General features: G+C 38.6%; 2 protein-coding genes across 2 annotated transcripts in view; both read left to right on the top strand.

Moving 5' to 3' along the window:
* LOC111343659 (uncharacterized) overlaps nt 1-6,040 on the top strand; it is a 55,411-nt gene extending 49,371 nt beyond the window's left edge. The window contains exons 64-70 of the mRNA XM_088756406.1: nt 190-1,235; nt 2,600-2,808; nt 3,306-3,477; nt 4,006-4,066; nt 4,540-4,732; nt 4,822-5,004; nt 5,226-6,040. Of these exons, the coding sequence (XP_088612532.1) occupies nt 190-1,235; nt 2,600-2,808; nt 3,306-3,477; nt 4,006-4,066; nt 4,540-4,732; nt 4,822-5,004; nt 5,226-5,348 (1,987 nt within the window). The 3' untranslated portion in view covers nt 5,349-6,040. The remainder of the gene's footprint in view (nt 1-189; nt 1,236-2,599; nt 2,809-3,305; nt 3,478-4,005; nt 4,067-4,539; nt 4,733-4,821; nt 5,005-5,225) is intronic.
* Nucleotides 6,041-17,249: 11,209 nt separating this feature from the next.
* LOC148732143 (uncharacterized) overlaps nt 17,250-23,610 on the top strand; it is a 28,652-nt gene continuing 22,291 nt past the window's right edge. The window contains exons 1-12 of the mRNA XM_088756632.1: nt 17,250-18,702; nt 18,963-19,072; nt 19,360-19,648; nt 20,082-20,275; nt 20,663-20,841; nt 21,203-21,378; nt 21,494-21,574; nt 22,013-22,188; nt 22,360-22,432; nt 22,518-22,631; nt 22,997-23,253; nt 23,343-23,451. Coding sequence (XP_088612758.1) covers nt 18,486-18,702; nt 18,963-19,072; nt 19,360-19,648; nt 20,082-20,275; nt 20,663-20,841; nt 21,203-21,378; nt 21,494-21,574; nt 22,013-22,188; nt 22,360-22,432; nt 22,518-22,631; nt 22,997-23,253; nt 23,343-23,451 — 1,975 coding nt within the window. The 5' untranslated portion in view covers nt 17,250-18,485. The remainder of the gene's footprint in view (nt 18,703-18,962; nt 19,073-19,359; nt 19,649-20,081; nt 20,276-20,662; nt 20,842-21,202; nt 21,379-21,493; nt 21,575-22,012; nt 22,189-22,359; nt 22,433-22,517; nt 22,632-22,996; nt 23,254-23,342; nt 23,452-23,610) is intronic.

Raw genomic sequence — 23,610 nt, 5'->3', positions numbered from 1 at the left:
TACGGAAAATTATTGTGCATTTCATTGGTTTAGAGGGTGTACAGATTAATCTGAACCAATCAAAAAGCAACGAAAAGCAAAACAAGTGCATTCCTTTACTACTTTCGACATTTGAATAAAAACCTCCTCAAGGGAGGAAAGAGGTAAAATTGTCAATCGTGCCTATCATGAGATGTTTCTTTTACACAGGAAACTCGACCGATTTATCTTTTGCTGCTACGCCATAAAGTTAATCGAAGGAGTTAACTGCGATGCTCCAATGAACGAGTTTTCGAGCTGTGACGACCTCATGAAAAACGAAACTGTTCAGGTCTGTATCTGGATTCTGGGAATACTTGCGCTCCTTGGCAACGTCCTCGTCATAATATGGCGTGCCTTTGATAAAGAAGAAAGCAGGGTTCAGTCTTGTCTGCTGACCAATCTGGCCGTAGCTGATCTGTTTATGGGCGTGTATCTATTAACGATCGCCATCATGGACTCAAGATGGCGAGGGGAATACTTTAAGCATGACATTAAATGGAGATCTGGCATCAGCTGTCAAGTCGTTGGAGCTCTTTCGATGCTCTCTAGTGAAGTTTCTGTCCTGATTCTCACCATCATCACCATCGACCGACTTATCTGTATCGTCTTCCCATTCAAGTTCAAGCGCCTTACTTACAAAGCGGCCGTTTTCGCCTGCATAGGTGTATGGATGTTTGGCATAGTCATATCTGTGATGCCTATCGCCGGAATAAACTACTTTTACGATGAAAGCGAGGATTTCGGTTTCTATAGTCGCTCTGCCGTCTGCCTTCCGCTTCAGCTTTCTGAGGGCACACCGGCTGGCTGGGAATACTCCGTGTCATTCTTTGTGGGCTTGAACTTCATTTCTTTCGCCTTTATCCTCGTGGCGTATATCTCAATATTTTGGACAGTAAAGCATGTTGCACGTGCAGCGCGATCGACGAATTTCAAAAAGGAATCCGAGATGGCTAAGAGGCTTGCCTTCATCGTGATGACAGACTTCTGCTGCTGGATGCCCATCATAACAATCAGTGTTTTATCGCTAACTGGGAATTTTGAGGATCCAAACAAAATCGCCTACGTGTGGATTGCAGTGTTTGTTCTTCCTATCAACTCCTCCATAAATCCAATCCTGTACACTTTTTCTACCCAACGAGCAAAGCAAAGCTTAACCAAAAAGGGAAAACATATCACTGGTATTGTAATGAAGACATTGAACGAGCGAATGCCAGGTGAGTAATGAACAACTATTCACCGAAATGGAGGTGGTTAGTGGTGGATATTTACCGAGCCGCGAAGCGACGAGGTAAATATCCACCGCTAACCACCGACACTGAGCTGAATAGTTGTTTTAGTACATACTAAAACAGTGAGATAATGTACACCACCGTCGTTAATTTGAGTGATTTCTTCGCTTGTCACGGATGCAAACCGGGAGGCCATTTTTTCCCGAATTGCTCGAAGGTAAATAGCAAAGGATATTCGGAGTTTGACTAGCCAATCAGAGCGCGCCTTCAACGCTATCCACTTTTTTAGTATATACTAATGACAGTTATCGGTGAGCTGAGTGCATTTAATTGGAGGGGATGGGCTAACGACGAATAAAGGAATAAGGAAAGCACCATTTGTTCCTTATTTTTCTACTGGGACTTTTGGCCCCTGTTATTTTTGCACCCTCTCCCCCCCTCCTCACCCTCTTCACCCAGAGCCTGACACAGTTGTTATCATCTTTGGAGTCCCTCTCAGAAATACTGGGGACCAGAAGCATGTAGAACGGGAGCAACGAGGAAACCGTCCATAATGATTTCGTGGGTGGCTAGATGCCTTTGGACCTCATCTTCGGCATAATTTTTAAGTTAAAATTGAACACCCTTGCATTCCACAAAAAGACGTAAATGATTCGCCGTTCTCAGACCACATAAATTTTGGCGATTTCATGTTGTTTTTAGCAGAGTATGGCCAATCATGGTTTGCTTGAGGTCTCTGCCAAGGTCTTGGGGGGCAGTAACTCACGAAAAGGTGAATTTCCAGAGGCAGATCCAGGGGGAGAGTCCGGGGGTCCGGACCCCCTATCAGACCTGCCGCTTAAAACTTTGAGACTGAAATTCTTACATCGACAGGATCGTATATCATATTTTAACTATCTGATTTTTTTAATTAATGAATCCAAGTAAACGGTAAGCGGCCAAGGAATTATAACGTGCAACCGCGACTGGTGGGAGGGGGTGTGGGGTGTGGGGGAGAAGTAATTTGCCTCAAAAGAGTCCAACAGTCCTTTCTGAACCAAAGTTTGGACCCCCCCCCCCCAATCAAAAATTTCTGGATCCGCCCCTGATCTCCCCTTTAAAGAACCTTTCAAAAGGGCACTTTGAAGAGAACTACTTCCAAGGAGTACGTTCGATATCTTATGGAAAAGTACAAGTCAAGCAACGCATATTTTCTAAAATTGAAGATAAATCTCGAATGCAATCAAATTCGAGATGTGAAAAACTTGTCTTAAACGAGGAGTACTTCTTCAGTGCTGTGTGCGAGTAAGTCCTTGTATTTCTGTGGCAGTCTAACGTGTATTTGCATGATTTATTTTTATTCATCTAAGGTCGGAGGCAGGCAGTGGATTTGATGAAAACATCCCATGACGCCACCCTAATCGCCGATATCATCGCTTTCCCACGTCCCTTGCCTTCACCAGGACAGCATGAACGAGACAATAGTGAACACAATAGTGAACACATGATGCACTCTAAACTGAAGCTGATTGAGGAAGTGAATATTCTAAAAGACGACACCGCTGGAAAACCTGCCATTGTAAGTGTGTGAAATAATGTTTACCAGAAGACCAAATCCTGAATATCGTTGGGGAAAGATTTATGGAGCTATGCAAGTACATATGACATGCTACCTAAGGTGCGATCACTCTCAATGTTGCTCATCGGTCAGAGTATATTACCAGTCTGTGGAAGGTCGAATATTTCATCTCAGTTAGGATCTGAGACTTGGCTTTTATCTGAGTTAGTAACTGACTGTCTGAACAATTTGGCTGGGGATATAGTGTTCAAAGAATGCATTGGACTGAACACCAACCGGAGAAGCTAAGTTCGAGCCCTGCCAAAGTCATTGCATCGTGTTCTTGGCCAGGACATTTGACGATCATGAGCAACTGATTTACACTTAAGAGTATAATTTAATACCAGCGAACCAACAGACTCACTCGACTTAAAGACTTGTTGGATGGGAGGGGAGGGAAGGGAGGGCCATTAGGCTGGTATGGGTTTAACCTTCGCAATGAATCTTTGCTTTTACAGGGTTATGCTGTAGCTTGGTCTGAGGGACGAGACATTTCAAGCATGGTGTTCTTGAAATACTTTGCCACAGAATGCAAAGAAGACTGGATTCGAGAAGTTGATGTGGCAAAGAGCCTGTGTAGTGAGAGAAAAGAATTTCCTTTTCTTCTCAATTATCGTTGGCACTCCACAGGCAAGTGAATAAAAGCTCCTTGTGTTCTGTCCTCTGAACGGAATCATATACTACTAGTATGATTTGCTGTTAAACGAAAAGTTAACGAGTATCGAAATTGCCGAGGAATTAGAAATACTTTTCTATTGTTTTTAAGTGATTTAATATCCTGCTGTGCAGATATGATTGACTGCTGCTAAATATTCTTACATGAATATAAGGCAGAAGCGCTTTGACCCCGGGTCACCCTGAGGGATTTTGAAAATTACTTGATAGGAAAAAAAATAATTCCCACGTGATCCAGAATAGATGCACTCAAAATGAGTTCAAATTTTTTAAGTAGCTAATTTTACCTTCTTGCCGCTGTTGTCATCAAAATTTTTCAGCTAACAAAGTATTTGAGCCTTTCAATGAAACCTTTTTGTAAATATGCAGGCCTGGGTTCTTGAATGAGTTTGTCAAGTCATCTAGTATTTTTATTAAGTCATTTTGCTTTCTTCTAATGAATTCCTTCTTTGCTCAAGTATTGTTTCTATTTTTCCCTTGCAGCCCGTGACCACGATATTGATCATGGGAAAGTGAAGATTCGCGAGTTACAATCGAATAGTCTGTAAGTAACAGCTCTCATGTTAAAAGACAACTAAAAATTATCATAGACATTCATCACAGAAACATTTGAGCGAGGCCAAAACATCAAGAAGTTCGAACAAAATTAAACTTAAATGGTTTGACGTGTTACACGCGTTAACGAAGCCGTGATTGGCTTTAGTTTTGTATCTGATTGGTCGAGAAGGCGACGCGAGCTTTTAAGACTATCACAGGGCAAAGTAAGCCAAGCCTGATGTAGAAGCAGTCTAAATTTTGAGCCCTGAAAAAGACATTCGAAACATGAAATGACCTGACCTGATCTAATAAATTGATCAGCCCTTCGCGGCCATTACAAGTCCCTTCCTGTTCAAAAAACAACTATTGCGTTTACTTTCCCACCATACTCGTAGGACAGGGAAAGAAGGAACACAAAGTAGTCTTAACTGGGCTTGTCGTGTGTGATGATTTCCAAAATATATGCCCCTTTTGCTTCAGATTGATTTGCTACAATTTTGTGTCGAGTTCAACATTGCAAGATTTTCTTAGCGACGAGGGAACTGTCCTTAATTTTGATGCGGTCTATGCTATAGCCTGTGACGTCATCAGCGCTATAGAACGACTACAGGAACTTGGAATGGTGCATAACAACGTCACAACAAGCAACATTTTGATTGCTCAATCCTTAAGGGTAAATAAACTTTCCATCTTTTTGCAAAATCGTATTAGATGCTAATTAGAATCACTCGGTCAAAAGTACGTACTATCGATTATTTTCAGCTTCCTCCCCTGAGAGCGGTCCTGGGAGGATTTTCTCGAGTGTCCAAGAAGAGCAAGCCTAGTTCGTTTACCGTGAACTGGGGAGCTTGTAAGCAGATTTGTCATGGCAACGATATTGAGCAGTTTGGACAGTTGATAGCCACTCTATTAGGACACTGTCATGGGTCCAGTGAATACGCCCAGGTAGGGTTATTACTAGTGACAGCTTGATAACCAGCTGCTGATCAGGAAATGAGCCCACAATCCTCCCGGTAATGTCTGGTATTGGATGGCAAGACATCGCCTGATTCAAAGCCATTAAATAGGCACGAAGAGAATGACCATTATATCAATAATGTTTTCTGTTTCTTCAAAACGAAAGAGGTAGCTTTTTCTCTCCTTACTAAATTTGACTTTTTTTTCAGCTGCATGAAATCATGAACCTGTGTTTTGACGAAACAGCCGAAAACAGACCTAAGGCGTCTAACATCCGCGAGTTGCTGGAGGAGATTCAGCATCGAGTTGAAGTCCGGGAGACATATTTATAAATGGAAAAAAGCTTGGCACAGTATTATTTTACTGAATGCAACTCTTATCTCTAGATGGACAATTTTTGAAGTATTTCATTGTAAACCGTATTTACTGACTCTACTCTGTGTTCATTAGATCAAAGCTGACTTTAATAAGCTATCCATCTAATATGGAGTCCTTCCTTGCCATGCACTCTAATATATAGATTTAGCCAAGCCTAAAAGCGGAGCTCCCAAGTTCGTAATATTAATGATAACATAAAAGATGTGCATTTCCCAAGACTCACCTGAGTCACCCCTCCCTTACGTACGCTCGGTCAGTCTCGTGACAACCAAAAGGTTGATCATATTCCATGGGTATGAGGCTCTGCACCACGTGCGCTTCGCGCGCGTGGGAGCCCCGGTTTGCGCGATTCTGAAAATAAGCTTGCTATTCCAGCTTGCCACGCACTAACTATTATAAACTATAGTGGTGGAGTCCTCTGGAACAGCCTACCCTCAGCTGCTAGACAAGCAACATCTCTAGCTAATTTCCGACGATTGATAATTAATTCCGACACGGCATTCATGTAAAACAGGCTTTAATTTATAATTTACCTTCTGTAATAGTTAGTAATATTTTAAATTAGACTAATATACATAGTTTATACATAGTATAAATAGTTCTTCGTAATAAGTTGTAGCTTTCATATTAAATTGTTAATGCCTGATGTGTTTTACCGTGTTTAAATAAAGATGATGATGATAATGATGATGGTGACGAGGGAACCAGTCATTATTTTTATTGCATGGCGAGAGGGGGGGTGGGGGGAGAAGTTTGAGGACTATTGAAAATCGGCTGCCAATGATAGGGGATCACACGAATATTGCAAAGCCTTAAGGGGGAATCGGATCAGGTAAATTTTATCATAGCATAATCAAATCCTCCGAAATCCCCTCCTCACCCCTTTTCCTCCCCTCACCCTCCCCTCCCCTCACCCTCCCCTCCCCTCTCATCTCCTCCCCTCCCCCTCAGTTGACAGTCCGTCATTTGCACAAATGAAAAGCTAGGAAACTTTTTCGAGTGATGGTGTGAAGTTAGTGTTTTTGTTGAAACTACGATCGATATGTTTCTATTTTTCTGTTATATTTATTCGAAGTCTGGAAGGAAATGAAGCCAAATTAGAGATTCCCGTTCCCTGTAGGCGTCGATGTAAATCTATCTAGAAAAATCTATCTTTGAGTGGTCTCGCGGTATTCATATCAAACTGTTTCCCCACTGCGATGGACATTTGTTTTTGTCGGTTCCAGCCTGGCGCGGCCGCTAACCCAGATGCCCTCCTAAGCAAATTTTCAAAATGGCGGACAAGCCAAAGAGAGAGATAAGAGAACCAAAGCGATTCTGCAACGAATACTCTGCATACACCCCTGTTAAAAAGGTCATTTTACAGAGAAAAGATACAAAATTGTATGATGTTGAAGTCACGGAGGTTGACAAACCCAAAAAGAGACTGAAAATTCACTACATTGGCTACAGCACACGCTTCGATGAGTGGAGACCCTTCGGGGTTCTGTCCTCGTGTACCGGTTCGTAAGAGCCAATACAAGAGACCAAACAATACACAATAGCTAACCGATAACTCCTAAACAAAGAAAGAACAATGGTAATTCCCTTGTGAACCGGTACACCAGGACAGAACCCCCTTCAGGGACGGTGAAGCATCTGAATATTTTCCTTCGAAATTGTATAGATTAGTAGGCTGCAACATAAAATTTATTGGACGACGTTTAAGGTAAAAGCAGAAATCTAACCTGAAAGAAATGTATTTATTCCGACTCTTTCGGAAAATAACTTTACAAATCTTACTTGTTTATCTCGTAAGTAAACGATGGTGAAGCGCTTTCCGAGCTACCCGATTCTTCTCCCACTGCTTTCACGCTCATAAAACAGGAAACGAGCAAAAGGAGGAAGGTATGGCTGTTTTGACTAGCCATTTGACGAGGTTCAATCTGCTCCTTGTTCGACAATTTCCATATCAAAACAAAGGAAATTTATCCCTCTCTTTGATTTTGGCGGTCCATTTTCAATTTGCGCTTGTGTAAGAGAGAAATCGCCCAAGACTCCTTGCTCGGTCTTGTTTTGACTACGAACGCCTTCTTAATTTTGACGAACCCGCTCGGGAAAAGGTGAAAATGACGCGGGAAAAACTTTACTTTGTAGTACGAAAATACACAAAATGGAAAGCGATGATATTATAGTACAATATTTCGGTGGTACATTGTTAACTTTTTATACAGAGAGTCGGCAAAATGATATAACATCCAAAAATCGCACTCGATTTGAGTGGGCCGATGAAGTGGGCGTGGTCACGAAATTCAGTAAGAGACTATTTGTACCCCGTGAGTTTGATATGTTTAATTGTTCAAGAAAATTGAAATTAGCAAGTTATTCTTTGGAACACAAAATGGAAATTACACTTTAAGCTATTAAGTGTAACTGAAAGATTTCCCTTGGAAACATGTTTGATCTGCATGTGCTGAGTTCAGTCGACAAATTCGATACGTCTTTTGAATTATCACCGTTTGAAAATATTAAACTGACATTTGTTCTGTATGTAGTTATTCTACTCTACTAGGCTTATGATTATTTTTGTTTTAGGATTTGAGCCAATTCACTATGCGAAAACCAATGTGTGAAACAAAAAACAATTGTTCCTTTCCTGGTCATCGAATACTCTCGATCCATGGATCTTATTAAAATATTATAAACTTTGGGTTTCCTTCATCCGTGAGCCGTTGTAGGGAAAAGAGGGCCGGCTTTTAACGACAACATCCGCTTTGCAGAAACAGATGTCTTGCTATCCTCTAAATATAGCAACAAAAAAAATTGTACAAATTTGCGACATACAGCTTATACAACATCGCCAATCACGTAGCTCCATTTTATGCCTTTAAAAGCACACACAACCCACAATTCCTCTATTCGCTCCGACGAAGGGCTAACGCTCGAAACGTCAGCTTTTATAACCGTAACGGTGGCCAATTTACCATTTCAACTTTGTTGATATATTCAAATTATACAACATCATATGCCTTCTTGCTAAAACATAAACTCACTCGATCTGGAAAGATTGATGTCATTTCCGCGTAAGACCTGAGAAATGTGCAAAGTATTAAAACGCACGTGCAAAGCCGTCGTTTTGCTGATTAAAAGTTTTAAACAATTTTTCACTTTTTACTTCGTTGTTGTCTTTGCTTATTTTAAAGGCCCATAATTAAAATCTAAACATCCTATTACAATTCTTTTTCCTATATAATACTGACTTGGTACACCATACGTTCTCAAGCCTTGTCGTAAAATCAGCAGCTATCTGCCCTACAAGTTTTAGCGTTAATCGAATAAGCAGTTAAGTATCTTTTTTTTCTACTCCTTACTGTATTTTAAGCGAGTCCTTTTTGCTTTTTAAGCACAGAATAATCATGATCATATTGGCAAAAGCGCCCCCCTCCCCCAAAATTTAGTTATATTCAATCTTTTCTTGGTTGATTTTTAAACATTGTGATGATTCTTTGATTTGAAACTTTAATGTACTTTCAAAAATAATTTGCACGATTTAAACACACTCCATTCAGAAACAGATTTTACATTTTGCCTGATCCTTTCGAAATTGGGTAAATACCACAATAAACCACAATACGATATAGTATAAAAAAATTGACATTTCAACCGTCAGTAACGAATTTTTGCAGATGAGAAGCAGAAGAGGATGCTTGCGTTTTAATCCCTTTTTCACAATTTGTTTCAGGCGTCAATATACCAATTAATTGAATCCCTCTAGCGATCACTGTGTTTTCAGTTTTCCGCTGTGGGAGCTTGTTCTAGGCGATGAGGACGTGAAATCTGTACCCTTTTTTCACTAGTATGTGAATACAAAAGTTTTTGCCATCTAGCACAGATGCGATGGTAATACAGTTGTAAGTCTCTAAATTTTATTTGCAAATCCACTCAGTTTATACAAACAGAAGCATATTCAGTCAAAGTTGTTTTGCTTTCTTTTATTTCTTACTTCTTTCTCTCTCTTTTAACTCGACAAAATTTGATTTTTCCTCCTGGTTGAGTTTTTCGATGTGGGGTATAAGCGCAAGGCAAAAATACGGCAAACATGCTGGTTCAGTTTTGACACCCGATTGTCAACTGCCGGATATGGACCTCAAGGTGTATCTCAGTCTACGGAAATATTTCACCGAATTTGTCATGATTTATTTTGTAACGTAAGTGATTTTGTTGAGTTGTTTATTACTGTTTAAGATCCCGCTTCTTGATTAATTACCCTCCTTCACTTTATCAAAAACTGTTGTATTTTCTCATGCTAATTAATAAGTTGTCAGCTGGCCAGACGGCGCCTGCTGTCCTGTCAGTGTAATCCCTGTGACTGAGACTAATTGTTTTCTTTATCATTAATGTTAAGAACCTCGAAGTCTCCTCTGTTTCTTCCACGCTACACCATTTCCCTCTGAAATACAACGTTCCAAGTTTAGCGTCATTTTTATTGTTTTTGACATAAAACAGTTCATTCTCTACAAAAAAAAAAAAAAAAAAAAAAAAAAGACACGAAGCAACTGATCCAATCATGAAGTCCTTCCGCAAATGAATTTTCACCGAAATTGCATAAAATGAGGCGGCAAATAAATTATATTATCAAACGTTTCTTGTTGTGAAAACTTGGTGGATAAAACGTCTATTTGCATCATACAAAGGGAGAATATGTAGTCGACTGAACAACCTTTCACCGCAGTTGTTAAATTATTCATGTCGCTGAGAGCTTAAACAATATTTTTGGTGCTTAGCCAATCAAATTCTTTGTTTTGGTATACTTCGCGCACGTGGGTTAAAGGTGTGCGAGGATTGTTTTTTTTCTTGTAGCCGGTTTTCTGCAGCTTCTTTTTCCATCTTCCTGTGTCCGGGATATTTCTGAGGGTACCGGAAGTCTGATGAAATCAAACTCAGTCTGTTGCTCGTTCCTGTTTTGTGCAGGTGTGGTAGACAACAAACCAGTAATTATCCGTAAGTTTCGAATTTTTATTGACCGTGAAATTTACATAAGGAAATTTTCATTTCTAAGCGTCATGAAAACAATTAGACTAAATCTAAAATTGATTTTTGTTGGCGTGAAAACATTAAGATTTTCCTTGTGGTCGTTAAAGGTGAATTTTTTTTCTTCTCTCTTTTTGTTTTCCTTCATCTTCTTCTTCTCGCGGGTTATTCTGTTTGAAACTGTAAGAAACTAATTTGTATTTCTCTTTTTTTTTTCTTTTCGTGACGAAAGTGTATACATGTTGATTAGAAATCGACATGAAATTGATTCTAATAAATTTAGGTCTATTGTGTTCGATGTCTGCTTGCTTTGTAAATTTAAAGCGCACCTACACTCAAAAAATTTTTTTCGCTTAACGAAGTAAGCTTATTTTTTTTTAGTATTTCTGCGCAAAAATTTTTTTATTTGCTCAAATCTTCAATTTTCTATGCCCAGTCAAAATACGGAAAATCGGCCGCCATCTTGCCCCACGACCGAGTTTAAAGAAGAATGGCTCTAGCGGGTAATGTGACGTCAAATCGAGAACACGAAAGTCTGCATCTCACACATTTTCACTTGTTTGGGAAGATTGTCGTCGATATCGTCCGAAATATGCCGACTAGGTGTGTTGTATGAAGATTGTATGGAGCGCGATACCCTCTTGCAAATTTCGCACGTTGCTACATCCTTCTACAGCACACTTAGTCGGCATATTTTCGGACAATTATCGACTACAACCTTCCCAAACAAGTGAAAATGTGTGAAAAGCAGACTTTCGTGTTCTCGATTTGACGTCACATTACCCACTAGAGCCATTCCTCTTTAAACTCGGTCGTGGGGCAAGATGGCGGCCGATTTTCCGTATTTTGACTGGGCATAGAAAATTGAAGATTTGAGCAAATAAAAAAATTTTTGCGCAGAAATACTCAAAAAAATAAGCTTACTTCGTTAAGCGAAAAAAATTTTTTGGGTGTAGGTGCACTTTAAGCTCAAGTCCAGGCTAATTAGGCGATAACGGCTAATTGGTTTCGAAGTGGTTTGAAGGGAATATTCGCTTTCGAAAAATGGCAGTCCGAGGGCGTCACCATAGGTCGATGCGCTTTATATTGATTGTCAGTGAAATAACAGACTTAGATGCAGTCGGATGCCTCAGAACAATAGTATTTTGTGAGTGAGCTCCCTCGAGGACCAGGGTTCTGGAAGTTTAACAACTCTTTGCTGTCAGATACTAATTACGTGGAACTGTTGACATTTAAAATTCCCATGTTTGCAAAAAAGCATGAACAAGTCAACGACAAAGGGTTGTATTGGGAAATGATTAAAATGGAAATTCGTGCCTTTACAATAGCTTTTTCAAAGAAGAAAGCTAAACGAAAACGTGACGAAGAATCAATTCTTTTGTCGGAAATGATAAAATTGCAGACCAAACTCCAGACGTCATACAGTGATTCCCTTAAGGCCGAGCTGGAGAGAATAAAATTCAAGGTTTCTAAAATTGCGGGTATCAAGACACGAGGAACAATCGTGCGCAGTAGAGCGCGTTGGTATGAGCATGGTGAGAGAAATAGTAAATATTTCTATAACTTAGCTAAAAGGAACCAAAAAAAGAAGCATATAACGTCCTTAGTTAACAACGTTGGTGACAAAATCACAAACCCGAAGGACATCCTGGAGGAAGAAGAACGTTTCTTTAAGGAGGTTTATACATCAAGAAATATGGACCCCAACTGTCCAACTTTCAATGAGTTCTTTGAAACAGAAAATGCATTATCACAAGAAATCGCGAAAACGTGCGAAGGTGTCATGTCTATCAATGAGTGTGAAATTGCGTTAAAAACTATGGAAAACAACAAAACTCCCGGCACGGATGGGCTAACGCCTGAATTCTACTGCTACTTTTGGAACTTGCTCGGTTCATTTATGGTAAATAGCTTTAATTACGCTTTTCGAAACGGTACTCTCTCCATCTCTCAACGCCAAGGAATTATTTCCTTAATTCCGAATAAGAAAAAGAATACCGAATATTTAAAAACTTGGCGACCTGTATCTTTATTGAATGTAGACTATAAAATCGCAACGAAGACCATCGCTCTGCGTTTGGAGAAGATCTTGCCGAATTTAATTCATCCTTGCCAATCTGGGTACGTTAAAGGAAGGTTCATCGGGGAAAGTATCAGGTTAATAGCAGATACAATGCATTTCACAAAAGAGAAGAATATTCCAGGGGTAGCCGTATTTTTAGATTTCGAGAAAGCGTTTGATTCGATTGAGTGGAATTTTATTCATAAATGCCTCGAAACGTTTAATTTCGGTCTTCATCTCCGACAGTGGATAAAAGTGTTCTATACAGATATCTCTAGTTGTGTTTTGAATAACGGGTACGCCTCAAAACATTTTCATCTAGAACGCGGAGTGCGTCAAGGTTGCCCACTTTCCGGCACATTATTCATTATTGCTATTGAGCTACTCGCGCAAAGTATTAGATGCTCAAAAGAAATAAAAGGTATCACAATAGATGAATATAAAGAGGTCAAACTTTCGCAATATGCAGACGACACAACTGTACTTCTGTCTGATGTTCAATCAGTGTCAAAGTTATTTGATTTATTATCACTTTTCGAAAGGTGCTCTGGTCTAAAACTAAATCAAACAAAATCTGAAATGCTATGGCTTGGCTCTGTAAGCCACAGAAAAGATTCTATACTTGATCTTCAAATGAGCGGTGAGCCAGTTTACGCGCTTGGAGTGCATTTTACATATGACCTAGAAATGTCTGAAAAGAAAAATTTTTTGGACAAATTAGATTCGTTAAAGAAAACATTGAACATGTGGGCCCAAAGAGACCTCTCCATCGTTGGTAGGATAAATATAATTAAAACAGTGGCACTTTCAAAACTTGTCTTTATCTGCAGCGTCATGTGTACCCCTAAAGACTTCAGTAAAGAAGTAAACAGGATCGTGTTCGACTTTATTTGGAATCACAAATCCGCCAAAATAAAAAAGACTACCCTTTTCAAGCAAAAAACAGCTGGTGGCTTGGACATGAGGGATTTTTCTCTCTTTGATAAAGCACTAAAGTTAAACTGGGTAAAACGGTTATGCTCTAACTCGGATGCTCCATGGCAGTACATACCAAAATCCCTCCTAGCCGATGTTGGCGGTACAGAACTGTTTAAATGTAACTATGATTATAATCTCCTTGACCTAGACAACCATCTTCCTCCTTTCTACAGAGAAATCATTTTTTACTGGCAGGACATTGCAACGACCACACCTAAAAATAAAACTGAGGTTCTCTCACAGCCAATCTGGAATAATCGATTTTTAACTGTGAATAAGAAAACGTTATTCTTTCCTCATTGGCATCAAGCTGGAATAAAACAAATCTCGGACCTTTTTGACTCCTGTGAGGGTCAATTCCTTTCATTTAATTCTTTTCGCAATAAATTCAATGTAAAATGTAACTTTTTGCAATATTATAGCATTCTTTCTTCTATTCCACAAAATTGGAAAAAACTATTGCAAGAAAATTCCCAAGACCCAGTTACGCCTCCTACCTCAACCTGTTCACTCTCATGTAAAGCAATATACAGTATCCTGCTTAACCTCGAAGATCTACCGCCACCAACTTCTGAGAAAAAACTTTTAATGTCTGGCATCGAGAAAAGTGACTTGAACAAAATCTACCTCCTACCATTCAAAGACACGAGAGAAATTAAATTGACAATGTTTCAATACAAAATTATTCACCGAATTTTACCAACGAATAGCTTGTTACATAAAATGAAAAAAGTTGCATCGCCCTCCTGTCCCTTTTGTCCATCTGAGCACCAGACCGTCTGGCATTTGTTTATAAACTGTAAGCAAGCAAGTTCTTTTTGGAATAGATTCCAGGAGTGGTACTCAACCTCTAGTAATATGAAACTGTCACTGTCAGAACTGGAGATTATGTTCGGAATTATTCGCTGTCACACCTACTGTTTAGCCCTCAACCATCTCATTATTCTAGGCAAATATTTTTTATATGTTAACGCTTTAAATACTATAAATTGCCGTTTCGATGATTTCGTCTCACTTGTGCGCGACAAAATTTATCTAGAAAAATATATTGCTGTCACTTGTAATAACGAGAAGGAGTTCAGGAACAAATGGAAATTTTTTCTGTCGTTATAAAATTGTATTGTCTTTTGATCTCTTCGCTATCCTTTTTATTTAACAGTTTATTAATTTCTGGAAAATCAATTCCCTTGTAGTTTAAATAGCAAACACAATTCTCAGTAGTTACTCGACAATTAACATGCAAACAATAATGTGGTAAATAGATCAACTGTAATTAAATTTGACTAGTGTAACTGTATTGTTATATATGTATTGTAAGTAGTGTAAGTTAATGTAGTTTAAACATGGTGTAAAAAGTAATTATAGTGTAAGTACATGTGTAAGTGTAATAAACAATGCTGTATTAAAAAAAAAAAAAAAAAAAATAGTATTTTGTTTGGCACCGCTCCAAAGCAAAGCTCCCGAGAGTATTTTAAACAATACATCACACCCCTAAGAGTGTTGTTTTGTCACCATGGCGGAGAGAATAATTTAATTTCTACCCGCAAATACGTGTAAAATATTGCTGGGACACCGCAGAAGAAACAAAATTGATCTGTTTCTGCGCGTTTTATTTTCTGTTTTTGGGAGGCCAAGTGCTCGCGTGGTGAGAATCGAAAGCGTCTTGTCATCAAAAGTTCAAAGCTGTTTTTACAGCGCCTTTCCTGTTTGTGCTTGAATTTTATTTTTACTGCTGTCGATTATGTGATTCTGAGATTCTGTAAGTGCCTCATAATGGAAGGGATGCTGTGATCGAAGTAAAACAAAAATTTAAGACTAAAGCGAAAAAAAACACATTTCTTTTCACAAGTGAAAATAAAAAAATATATTCAGGTCGCCGACCCATGGAGGTGCAGTATGACATTCCGTGTCAAGCGTGACAAGATAATGGGCTTGTCTGATTGGTCAGTTTTGTTGCTGATTGGTCGGACCGTGTGGTTCAGACCGCCCGACCCTTTTGTAGCTCGCATGTTATTCAGTCGTTCCGTTTTAACTGCTGTAAAATCTTCATTTTTAGGGCGAAAAATGGAGCTATTACTGCAGACAAAACTTTAACGAATAGGACGAGTTGTCGGAATCAACAGATCGAAGTTTGACGAGGTTTGTACCGCGTTTTATAGTTTTTTATTATCTTCGTCTTGAACCAATTGGTATTTCAAGCATCTATGAATGTGTATGGCGTGAATTGTAAAATCCAGAAGACCTCAGGAAATTCATACTTTCTGTTGGAAGTCTTTTGAGGAATTATTCGTTAGAGACATTTAAACATGTTGAACATTTTGTGAACGCATCTTGTTCAGTCTGAAAGCCAAAACTCGTAATTTTACACGAGTGATCGAAGAATATGTAATGTTATGATTGACAAACATAGCTGCACGATTTGAATTTCTAATTTTGTCACATTCGGTAAAAGATTTGTAGATTGCTTATCACCCAAGCAAAACCAACGCTACATGCATAAAAAACTGTTTCGTGGTCGTAGCTTCTAATCGGAGTTGGTAATGCATGATTCCGCTAAAACGATTTACTGTTCAAACGCCAGGTACTCGTCGTTTAATTTAACTTTAGTCGCTTGGCGTAAAATTATGTATGTGTGATTTTTACAGATTAAAACGCTCGCAAAAGTTATACTTCTGAGGGAAATGATTGTAATGCTTTTCGTTTGACAGGTAAGATCAGTTGTTTGTCCATTTTATTTAGTTTTTTAGGTTGCCTTTTGAAACTTGAGCGTGGCCAAAATGGCTCAAAAAGGGTTTTAAAAAGTAATTTTTAACGTGAATGCAAGCGAGAATTTCGTGATTGAGTTAAAAGCATTTTATATATAGCGCAGTAATTTGTGGCTATTCGCAGAATGGACTACTTTTTTAAAATTTGCCGACAATTGATGAAGTTGATAAGTGATGAAGTTATTTGAAATGTGTTGATATTTTGTTTAGATATAAACTGGGGATAATTTGATACATTCGTTGTGTTCACAGGGAACCAAATTCACGAGATTTGTAGGTCGTCTGGTTGGATAAACTTGAAGTAAAAGTCGTCCATTTTTTATTTTGGAACTTGCTACTCCCTCACAAAGCCCTTTTCTCTGAGACGGAAATCTGCATAACATGTTGTTTTCTAAACTTCAGAATCATTCGGGCAAGAACTTACGTAAGCAAACCATTTGATAAATGTAAATCCTTTTATAACTCCTCGTCCACGTCACAGGGCCTTATTGCTTGCTTCAAAACGTGTTTGGTATGTTCGAAATACTACTTTAATCGAGTAATTAGAGGATTTGGTATTAGTAAGATGATATTTGCCGCTCTATTCTGGCGACGACCGCTCATTCGTTACATGAATTTTTACGGTGCCCGTTTGGGTTATTTTAAAGCCATTTTTGTCGACTGAAAATTTATCTTGCTAATTTAAGGTTAGCATATCTTGTCGAAGATAATCTATTTAAGTCACGAGGAGTTATCTCGACTTTTGTATATTTTTGACAGTTCTATATTTGCTAGTTACGCTGTAAAAACAATGAAAAAAACGTAACGGGAATTTTTAGTTTTGCTGAAGCGTTTTAAAACATTGTGTGGTATTGTCCCTCCAGTTTGCCGCTCAGGTAAATCTTTTGTAACTTTTGTCCTCTCTTTTTGAACCACAGAGGTTGATTTGACTTTGTTACCCTTCATTTATTTGAACAGTTGGTGAAAAACCTGTTGACCAATGAAATCATTCTTTTTGTCTTCAAAAAATAACCATTGTTTTTTTTGTCCTTTAGCGCCTTTGTATTGGAACGCTAAATTATATTTGGACCAAAACTTGAGCTTTAAGAAATAGCTCACTTAAAAAGTGCTTGCAACCTTTGGTTTGTCACAGATGTCATTGATTTCATAGTTTGTGATGCACTTGCCAAAAACAAAAACTTCTTTTAACAGTCTGTGAATTTTGGAGAAGGAAGATAAAAAGACTGATGGCTCTTGATTGTGAAATGGAGCATGGCTTGCACAAGTGTATTTGTGAAGTGACCGGCAACAAATTTGCATTTACTTCCATAAATATTTAAAACAACATGTTTTCTTAAAGAGAATGACAAAACAGAATGAACAAAAAAAAAAACAAGAAAAAAGATCACCAACTTTTTGCTTCACTTGCCTCATGAAGCTTTGTATTGTGAACAAATAATCCAAATATAAGAGTCTTCAAAATCTCGTGATCTTGAATTTTTTCTTTATTTGGCTAAAGATGTGTATTATGAGCAGATGATACTTACTGGTAACATGTGGCTGCATGGAAACAACAATATATCACATCTAGTACACAAAGATTGTCAATTTAAATATTTTGATTTCTTTCAGGTATGTTTATTTAGGAGTTTGATTTTGTGTTGCATGTGATTTAATAAAATCTCATTTTTGTTAATGCTTTTACTTCTACAAGGAACTTATATTCACATGTAATTTCTTCCTTTAATCTAAATACATCGTCAAGCAGAATGCAGGGATGAAGAACCAAAAGACGTCACTTTGTTTGATTTGATACCTGATTCTCAGAGTTGGAATTGTCAGAAATATATGGAAGAACAGTTTAGAGAAGTGATATTGAAATCTTTGGAGTGAAGGGCCAACCCTTACTTTTGACACTTTGAAGGGACATTGAGAAAATTCATGGTTATCAATTATGAGTCTTGATATATTGATAAAAATCTTCCGTATGTATATTTTCCTCCCCCCCCCAAAAAAAAAATTAAATATCTGGTAAATTAGTGAAATTATTTAGTGTAGCACTGATATTTGACAGTGTACATCTAGATCTTTCCGATTTCAAACTTCCTTTAAGTAGCATTTTATGATTCGAATGTGGTCCAAATTTCTTCCATTTCCATGGCGGTTGTTTCTCTATTCACATCCATAACGCACTTCCATGGAATTACGCTCAAATAGAATGCAGTCGAAAAGGTGGTGCACTAGCCAAGGTATCGCGGGAAGGCTTAAGATCTGCCTTATCTAACAAGTTGGAAGGAATGAAGCCAAAGCCGAACAACTTGCATATTGGTTTCTTGGCGCGAGACGACTGGGTTTGGATCGATGGAAACCCGTTGAACGCCTCCCTTTGGATGCGTGGATATCCGTCCGGTAACCATGGAGACCAGAGTTGTGCAGTTCTCTCAGCAATTTCGTCAAGAATCACGAATGAAGATTGCAAAACGTATAAGAATGCTTTGTGCTCCAAACGTGCTGGTATGTCCCATAGTCTATACGTCGTGTGAGATTATTTGGCATACAATAGCGAATTAGGTAGTTTTCATGTTGACTTTTCAACAAAAATTATATCGTAAAATACAACAAAACTCATTTAAACAGATTTATGATACAACTGAATACTTTCAAAAAACTTCTCACTCTTCAAAAAGTAGTTTTTTTATGATTTACTGGTATCACCGAAGGAAAGCAGTAACTTCTCCATTGATTCTTTGATCCACCATTTTTTTCTCTCTCAGAAAATTCCTTATTGCGTCAAAATTTACTCCGAAGCTCGAGTGTTCTGATACGAAATGGCCCTTTTCTGGCTATTGACAGATCCTTTTCCACATGTTTTAGGTCAAAAAAGGTAAGAGATAATGTGATACAAGAGATAGCACTTACATTATAAACATCGCTAATTCGTTCATCAAAGCAAGTGAAATTATATGAACCTTTGATTGATGGTGACTCAGACAATCGTCTGTCCGTCCTTGTCCTGGCTCTATGTTTGTTTGTTTGTTTGTTTGTTTGTTCGAACACTTCACTGGTTTTTCGTTCCCCTCATTATTTATCCACTTCTCGTCGCTTTAGTTCGCGTTTGCTTCTCTGTTTAGAGTCATTTCATTGGTTTTCTCTGGCCCTCATTTCGAATAGGAGTCTAACCCTTGGTGGCAGGTGACCCTTGAAAAGCCCCTCTACGTTGAATCTGTTGAGATCACCGAAAACCTGGACTGCTGTCGACGAGATAATGGAATTCTTAGCATCGACGTATCCACTGATGAAACCAGTTTACATCCATCTTGTACCAAGTTTGTGTCCTATGGAAAGTCGTGGGGTTACAAAGTACGCTGTTCTCCACCAGCGCGTGGACGTTACGTGACATTCAAGTTGATTGGTAGCAATGTCACGCTAGTTCTTTGCCAGGTTGTGATTCGCACAGTTGGTAAGTTTCACCAGTTGCAGTTAATTAAAAAAAAAGTTAAAGTAAAATGTGCACGTAACTATGGTATCCATGACCTTTGATATGTGTCTGCGAAGCGTACTCTTCCAAACGAACCGCAAGAGAAAGGTCTCTGACGCAGGTTTGTTTTATAATTGCCTCATCGTTTGGTCACAAGATAATGGACTGAGATTTAAAATGTCCCACCTTGTTACTGTTAACATAGCTAATTTCAGAACAGTTATCCAGATGAATGTACACACATACTCATAATACTGACAAAGTAACGATTGCAAAGCTTCAAGGATAACTTGATAACTCTTTGTCATCCAAAACTTGTAACTTCTCGTACACATCATAAATTTCAAATGCCATTAATGTGTATAGGGGACGTTCATCTTCATTCATTTGTCTTCAATTCATTGTTGTTTTGTAGAGTTCACCAGCGAAATCCACGGAGTTTGGCGTGATGCATGGTATAACGTTAACTACGACACTACAAAAACATCAACTATGCGCGAAAATCCTGCTTTCCAATATACACCACAAAGCCAAATAATTCTTCGAGATTTCGATGCACCGGTAAATGTGGCAGAAAAGTACATTCAGCGTTTGACTGGTTACTTACAGGTAATTTTTTTCACTATAACTGTGAAAACAGGTCATCAACAAAATCGTCTCTAGAGTCAACAACAGATTTTTCTATGTAGTTAATGACTGCCTCACCCCGCTTAAGCTTTCTTGAAAACACCATCTACCAAAATCGTAAAACAGAAAAATCTGAGGAAGGGTTTCATTATCTGAACGAATACAGTAGTCGAAATAGTACATTTGCTATTTCAGAACTTCCATTCGTGCACTGGAACCGGTATAAAATCGCGTGAATGGGTGGAAAAAGAGAGAGACAGCAAAATAGCTTCTTTGAAAATAAATAACCGAAAATGCAATCTCGTGTAGCCTCAGGTTGTTCTTCGTCCTTCCTTTGTCAATTGAGAAACTGCATTTATCCTTCTTCAGGCTCCTGAGAGTGGTAATTACACATTTTACGTGGCATGTGATGATTTATGTGAACTATGGATGCACGATGTTACTGAGGAAGGCATTGAAACTGTTGATAAGAAGTCAGAAAAGACTGTGTCGAAGCAACCAATCATCACTGTTGAAAGATGGACTCACCATCAACAATGGGACAAGTGAGACACGCAAAATAATAATTGATATGATTAGGGTCGCTTGAAACTTAGATGTGCATCGTAGTGCCTTCAAAGATATTCGGGGAAAAAATTTTCGACCGATTCTTAGGCACCCCAAATTCCGGATCTAAGTCAGAACTTATGTGCGATCTTATGTTGTGGTATTTATTACAACACTTTTTTTGAAAGTTCACACACCTTACCTTTCCAAATAGAAAGTAACTATCCAAGGACAGGGGGAAGTAGCCTTACTCGTGTTCGTTTCATATGCAGAGAAAACCGCCGCAGGCTTTTAGGTATACACCTCAAGGTTTCTGGGCGTTCTTCTTTTTAGATCATATACGCTGTCTTGTTTTTTTTTAAGGTATAAAGCCCAGCAAACATCACAACCAATATTTCTGGACAAATGCCGCATTTACCAATTGGAGGTCTTTATGAGTGAAATAGTAGGCCCAGACCACGTATCTCTGGGCATGCGTAGACCAAATGGTGAATATGAACGGCCTATTCCAAGAAAAAGACTATTTTGGACTAAACCAGGTATGACGGACGGTTATGTTGTTGGATATAGCAGCTGTCATGGCCGCAAGCAAGAATCATTCAGAACTACACCGTGGTGATTATTAAAAGCTGCTTCTCCGATCAATTCTGATAGGGACACGTAAACTAGAAGTGACACTTGAAAATCATGAATCATCCATGTTTGGTTTCGTCGGTGCGGCATTGCGTATTTCAGGTGAGTTACTCAGGTCTTGCATGTTAATAATGGGGATTCCTGTACTTCTAAGTTACCCGGAATAATTAAGCGCTACTATCAAAAATCACATATCTCTCAATTAATCTTTCAGATTTTCTTTTTCAGTTTTAAAACCTGTGCCGGTATTATCGTCGATATCAACATTAGCTAGTCAGTATTACAATAATCATCATTAAGATCCATAACTTTTGTTATTATTAGTATTACCATTGTAGAGAAAAAATATTTTATGTTTGTGTCGATGTTTCCGTTGCTCGGAAGAAATATCTATAATACTATTACCCAAAAAAAGGCTTAATTGTAAAAAAAGTGAACCCTGGTGGTTGATGAAAACGTCTATTAGAGTACCAAATAATCTGGTACTCTAATAGACGTTAAACCTAGCATATAAAACATCACTACTTTCATTTTAAATAGGATTTTTCAAGTTCTGTTGTGATGGTTTGTATTGCCCAGACTGCCTGCTACAACTGAATATCACAACGCTAGGACAAAACATAACAATTAACCCAGCAGTGAGCCTGTCATGTGTAAACACATCCTTCAAGGCTGTTTTCGACGCAATCAAACAGCCGGGAAATTTTACAGTGAAGGTGAGTATGTAGGCTTTAAGTGTGAGATCAAGATGGCTCATCCTTGACCTCACACAGTCAGTGTATCTATACGAATAGATATGCTGACTGTGTGCTACCAGACGAAGGCTCCTTGTACAGGCCATTTTATACAGCGCACTATTCACTTAACATTTCTGCATATCAATACAGATTTCCTCTTCGTTTGCAAGCAATCTGGAGAGTACTGTCCATCAGAGGGTATTAGGTCATCTCCATCTTCAAGGTGAAGTCCTTTCTCGTGTAATTTTTAACCTGTCTTCTGATTTAAAATAAACTAATTTTGATAACTTCATTTATCTACTTACTAGCCGTGGTGTTAAAAGAGTGCTATTTCCAATCAGAATACTGCGGATGGACACACCCTGATGACATGCCGAAAAAGTGGAAATTAACCGGTGCTAAACCCTTCGTTAACTATCCAGGTTAGTTGAAAGCAGAGAGCGAAATCTCAGAGCTATACATAGGTACTGATCATAATCACTTCGTTCGACAGGGGTGTTAATTTGGCAAAAATGAACAAATCTGAAGAATATTAAAGGGATAGGTCTTTTCCAGGGCTAGATGCTTCATTTGCCTGTCTTTCGTGCCCCATGAGTATGAGTGTTAGGCTCTGGCTGCTGTGCTATTTCAGCTGTCTTAAAAATCAGTTTTGTTTCTTTAACACTCTCCCGGCGAGACAATGAACATTTAAACTTCCCAGGCACACTTTCTCGGGTCCCTCCAGTTTTGGCTCCCTGAAAACGCGATGCGTTACTGCAACTGTATAAGATTCCTTTTTACAATACAGGTAGCTTTGCCTTTGTTGATGGGCCTTACAAAGCACAATTGGACAGTCCTTTATTGCCATGGCAACCGTTCCATAAATCTGTGGGCTTATGTCTGCGTTTCAATTACCTCATGCCCGCTAAGTCGAAGCCGACTCTCAAGGTTTACCTAAGGGACACAAGTGAAGAGAATCTGGCGTTAATATGGAATTTGACCGGAAACCACGGTGAAAAATGGTCAGAAGCTCAGGTTGCTTGGCCAGGAGCCGGAGGAACTCAGGTTAGAACTGAGAAATGGGGACGAAATGAACTCACGTCTCATCATTCAATCGAAGCTTGATTTTTTTTTTCTGAGGTTTATTCTTTTAGATCATTTTTAAAGGAGAAGGCGTTCTTGAAGACGAAATTAACGTTGCATTTGATGACGTCATTATAACCACTGAGAATTGTTTACTACGACCCTACTTTGCTCAGCCAGGTGATCCTGTTTTCATTAAAAGTAAAAGATAGCTTACAACTAAATTAATAACGTTTTGATTGTGAATTCGTCAAGTACATTCTGTTATTTTCCTTTGTTACCTGTGGTTATACAAGCCAATGAAGTAAATGGCATTCAATGTCAAGACGTTTGAAAGAA

The sequence above is a fragment of the Stylophora pistillata genome, chromosome 4 (assembly GCF_964205215.1).
Source record: "Stylophora pistillata chromosome 4, jaStyPist1.2, whole genome shotgun sequence".
Classification (NCBI taxonomy): Eukaryota; Metazoa; Cnidaria; class Anthozoa; order Scleractinia; family Pocilloporidae; genus Stylophora; species Stylophora pistillata.
The sequence above is the reverse complement of the archived record's forward strand: the minus strand, read 5'-3'. Positions and strand labels throughout refer to the sequence as shown.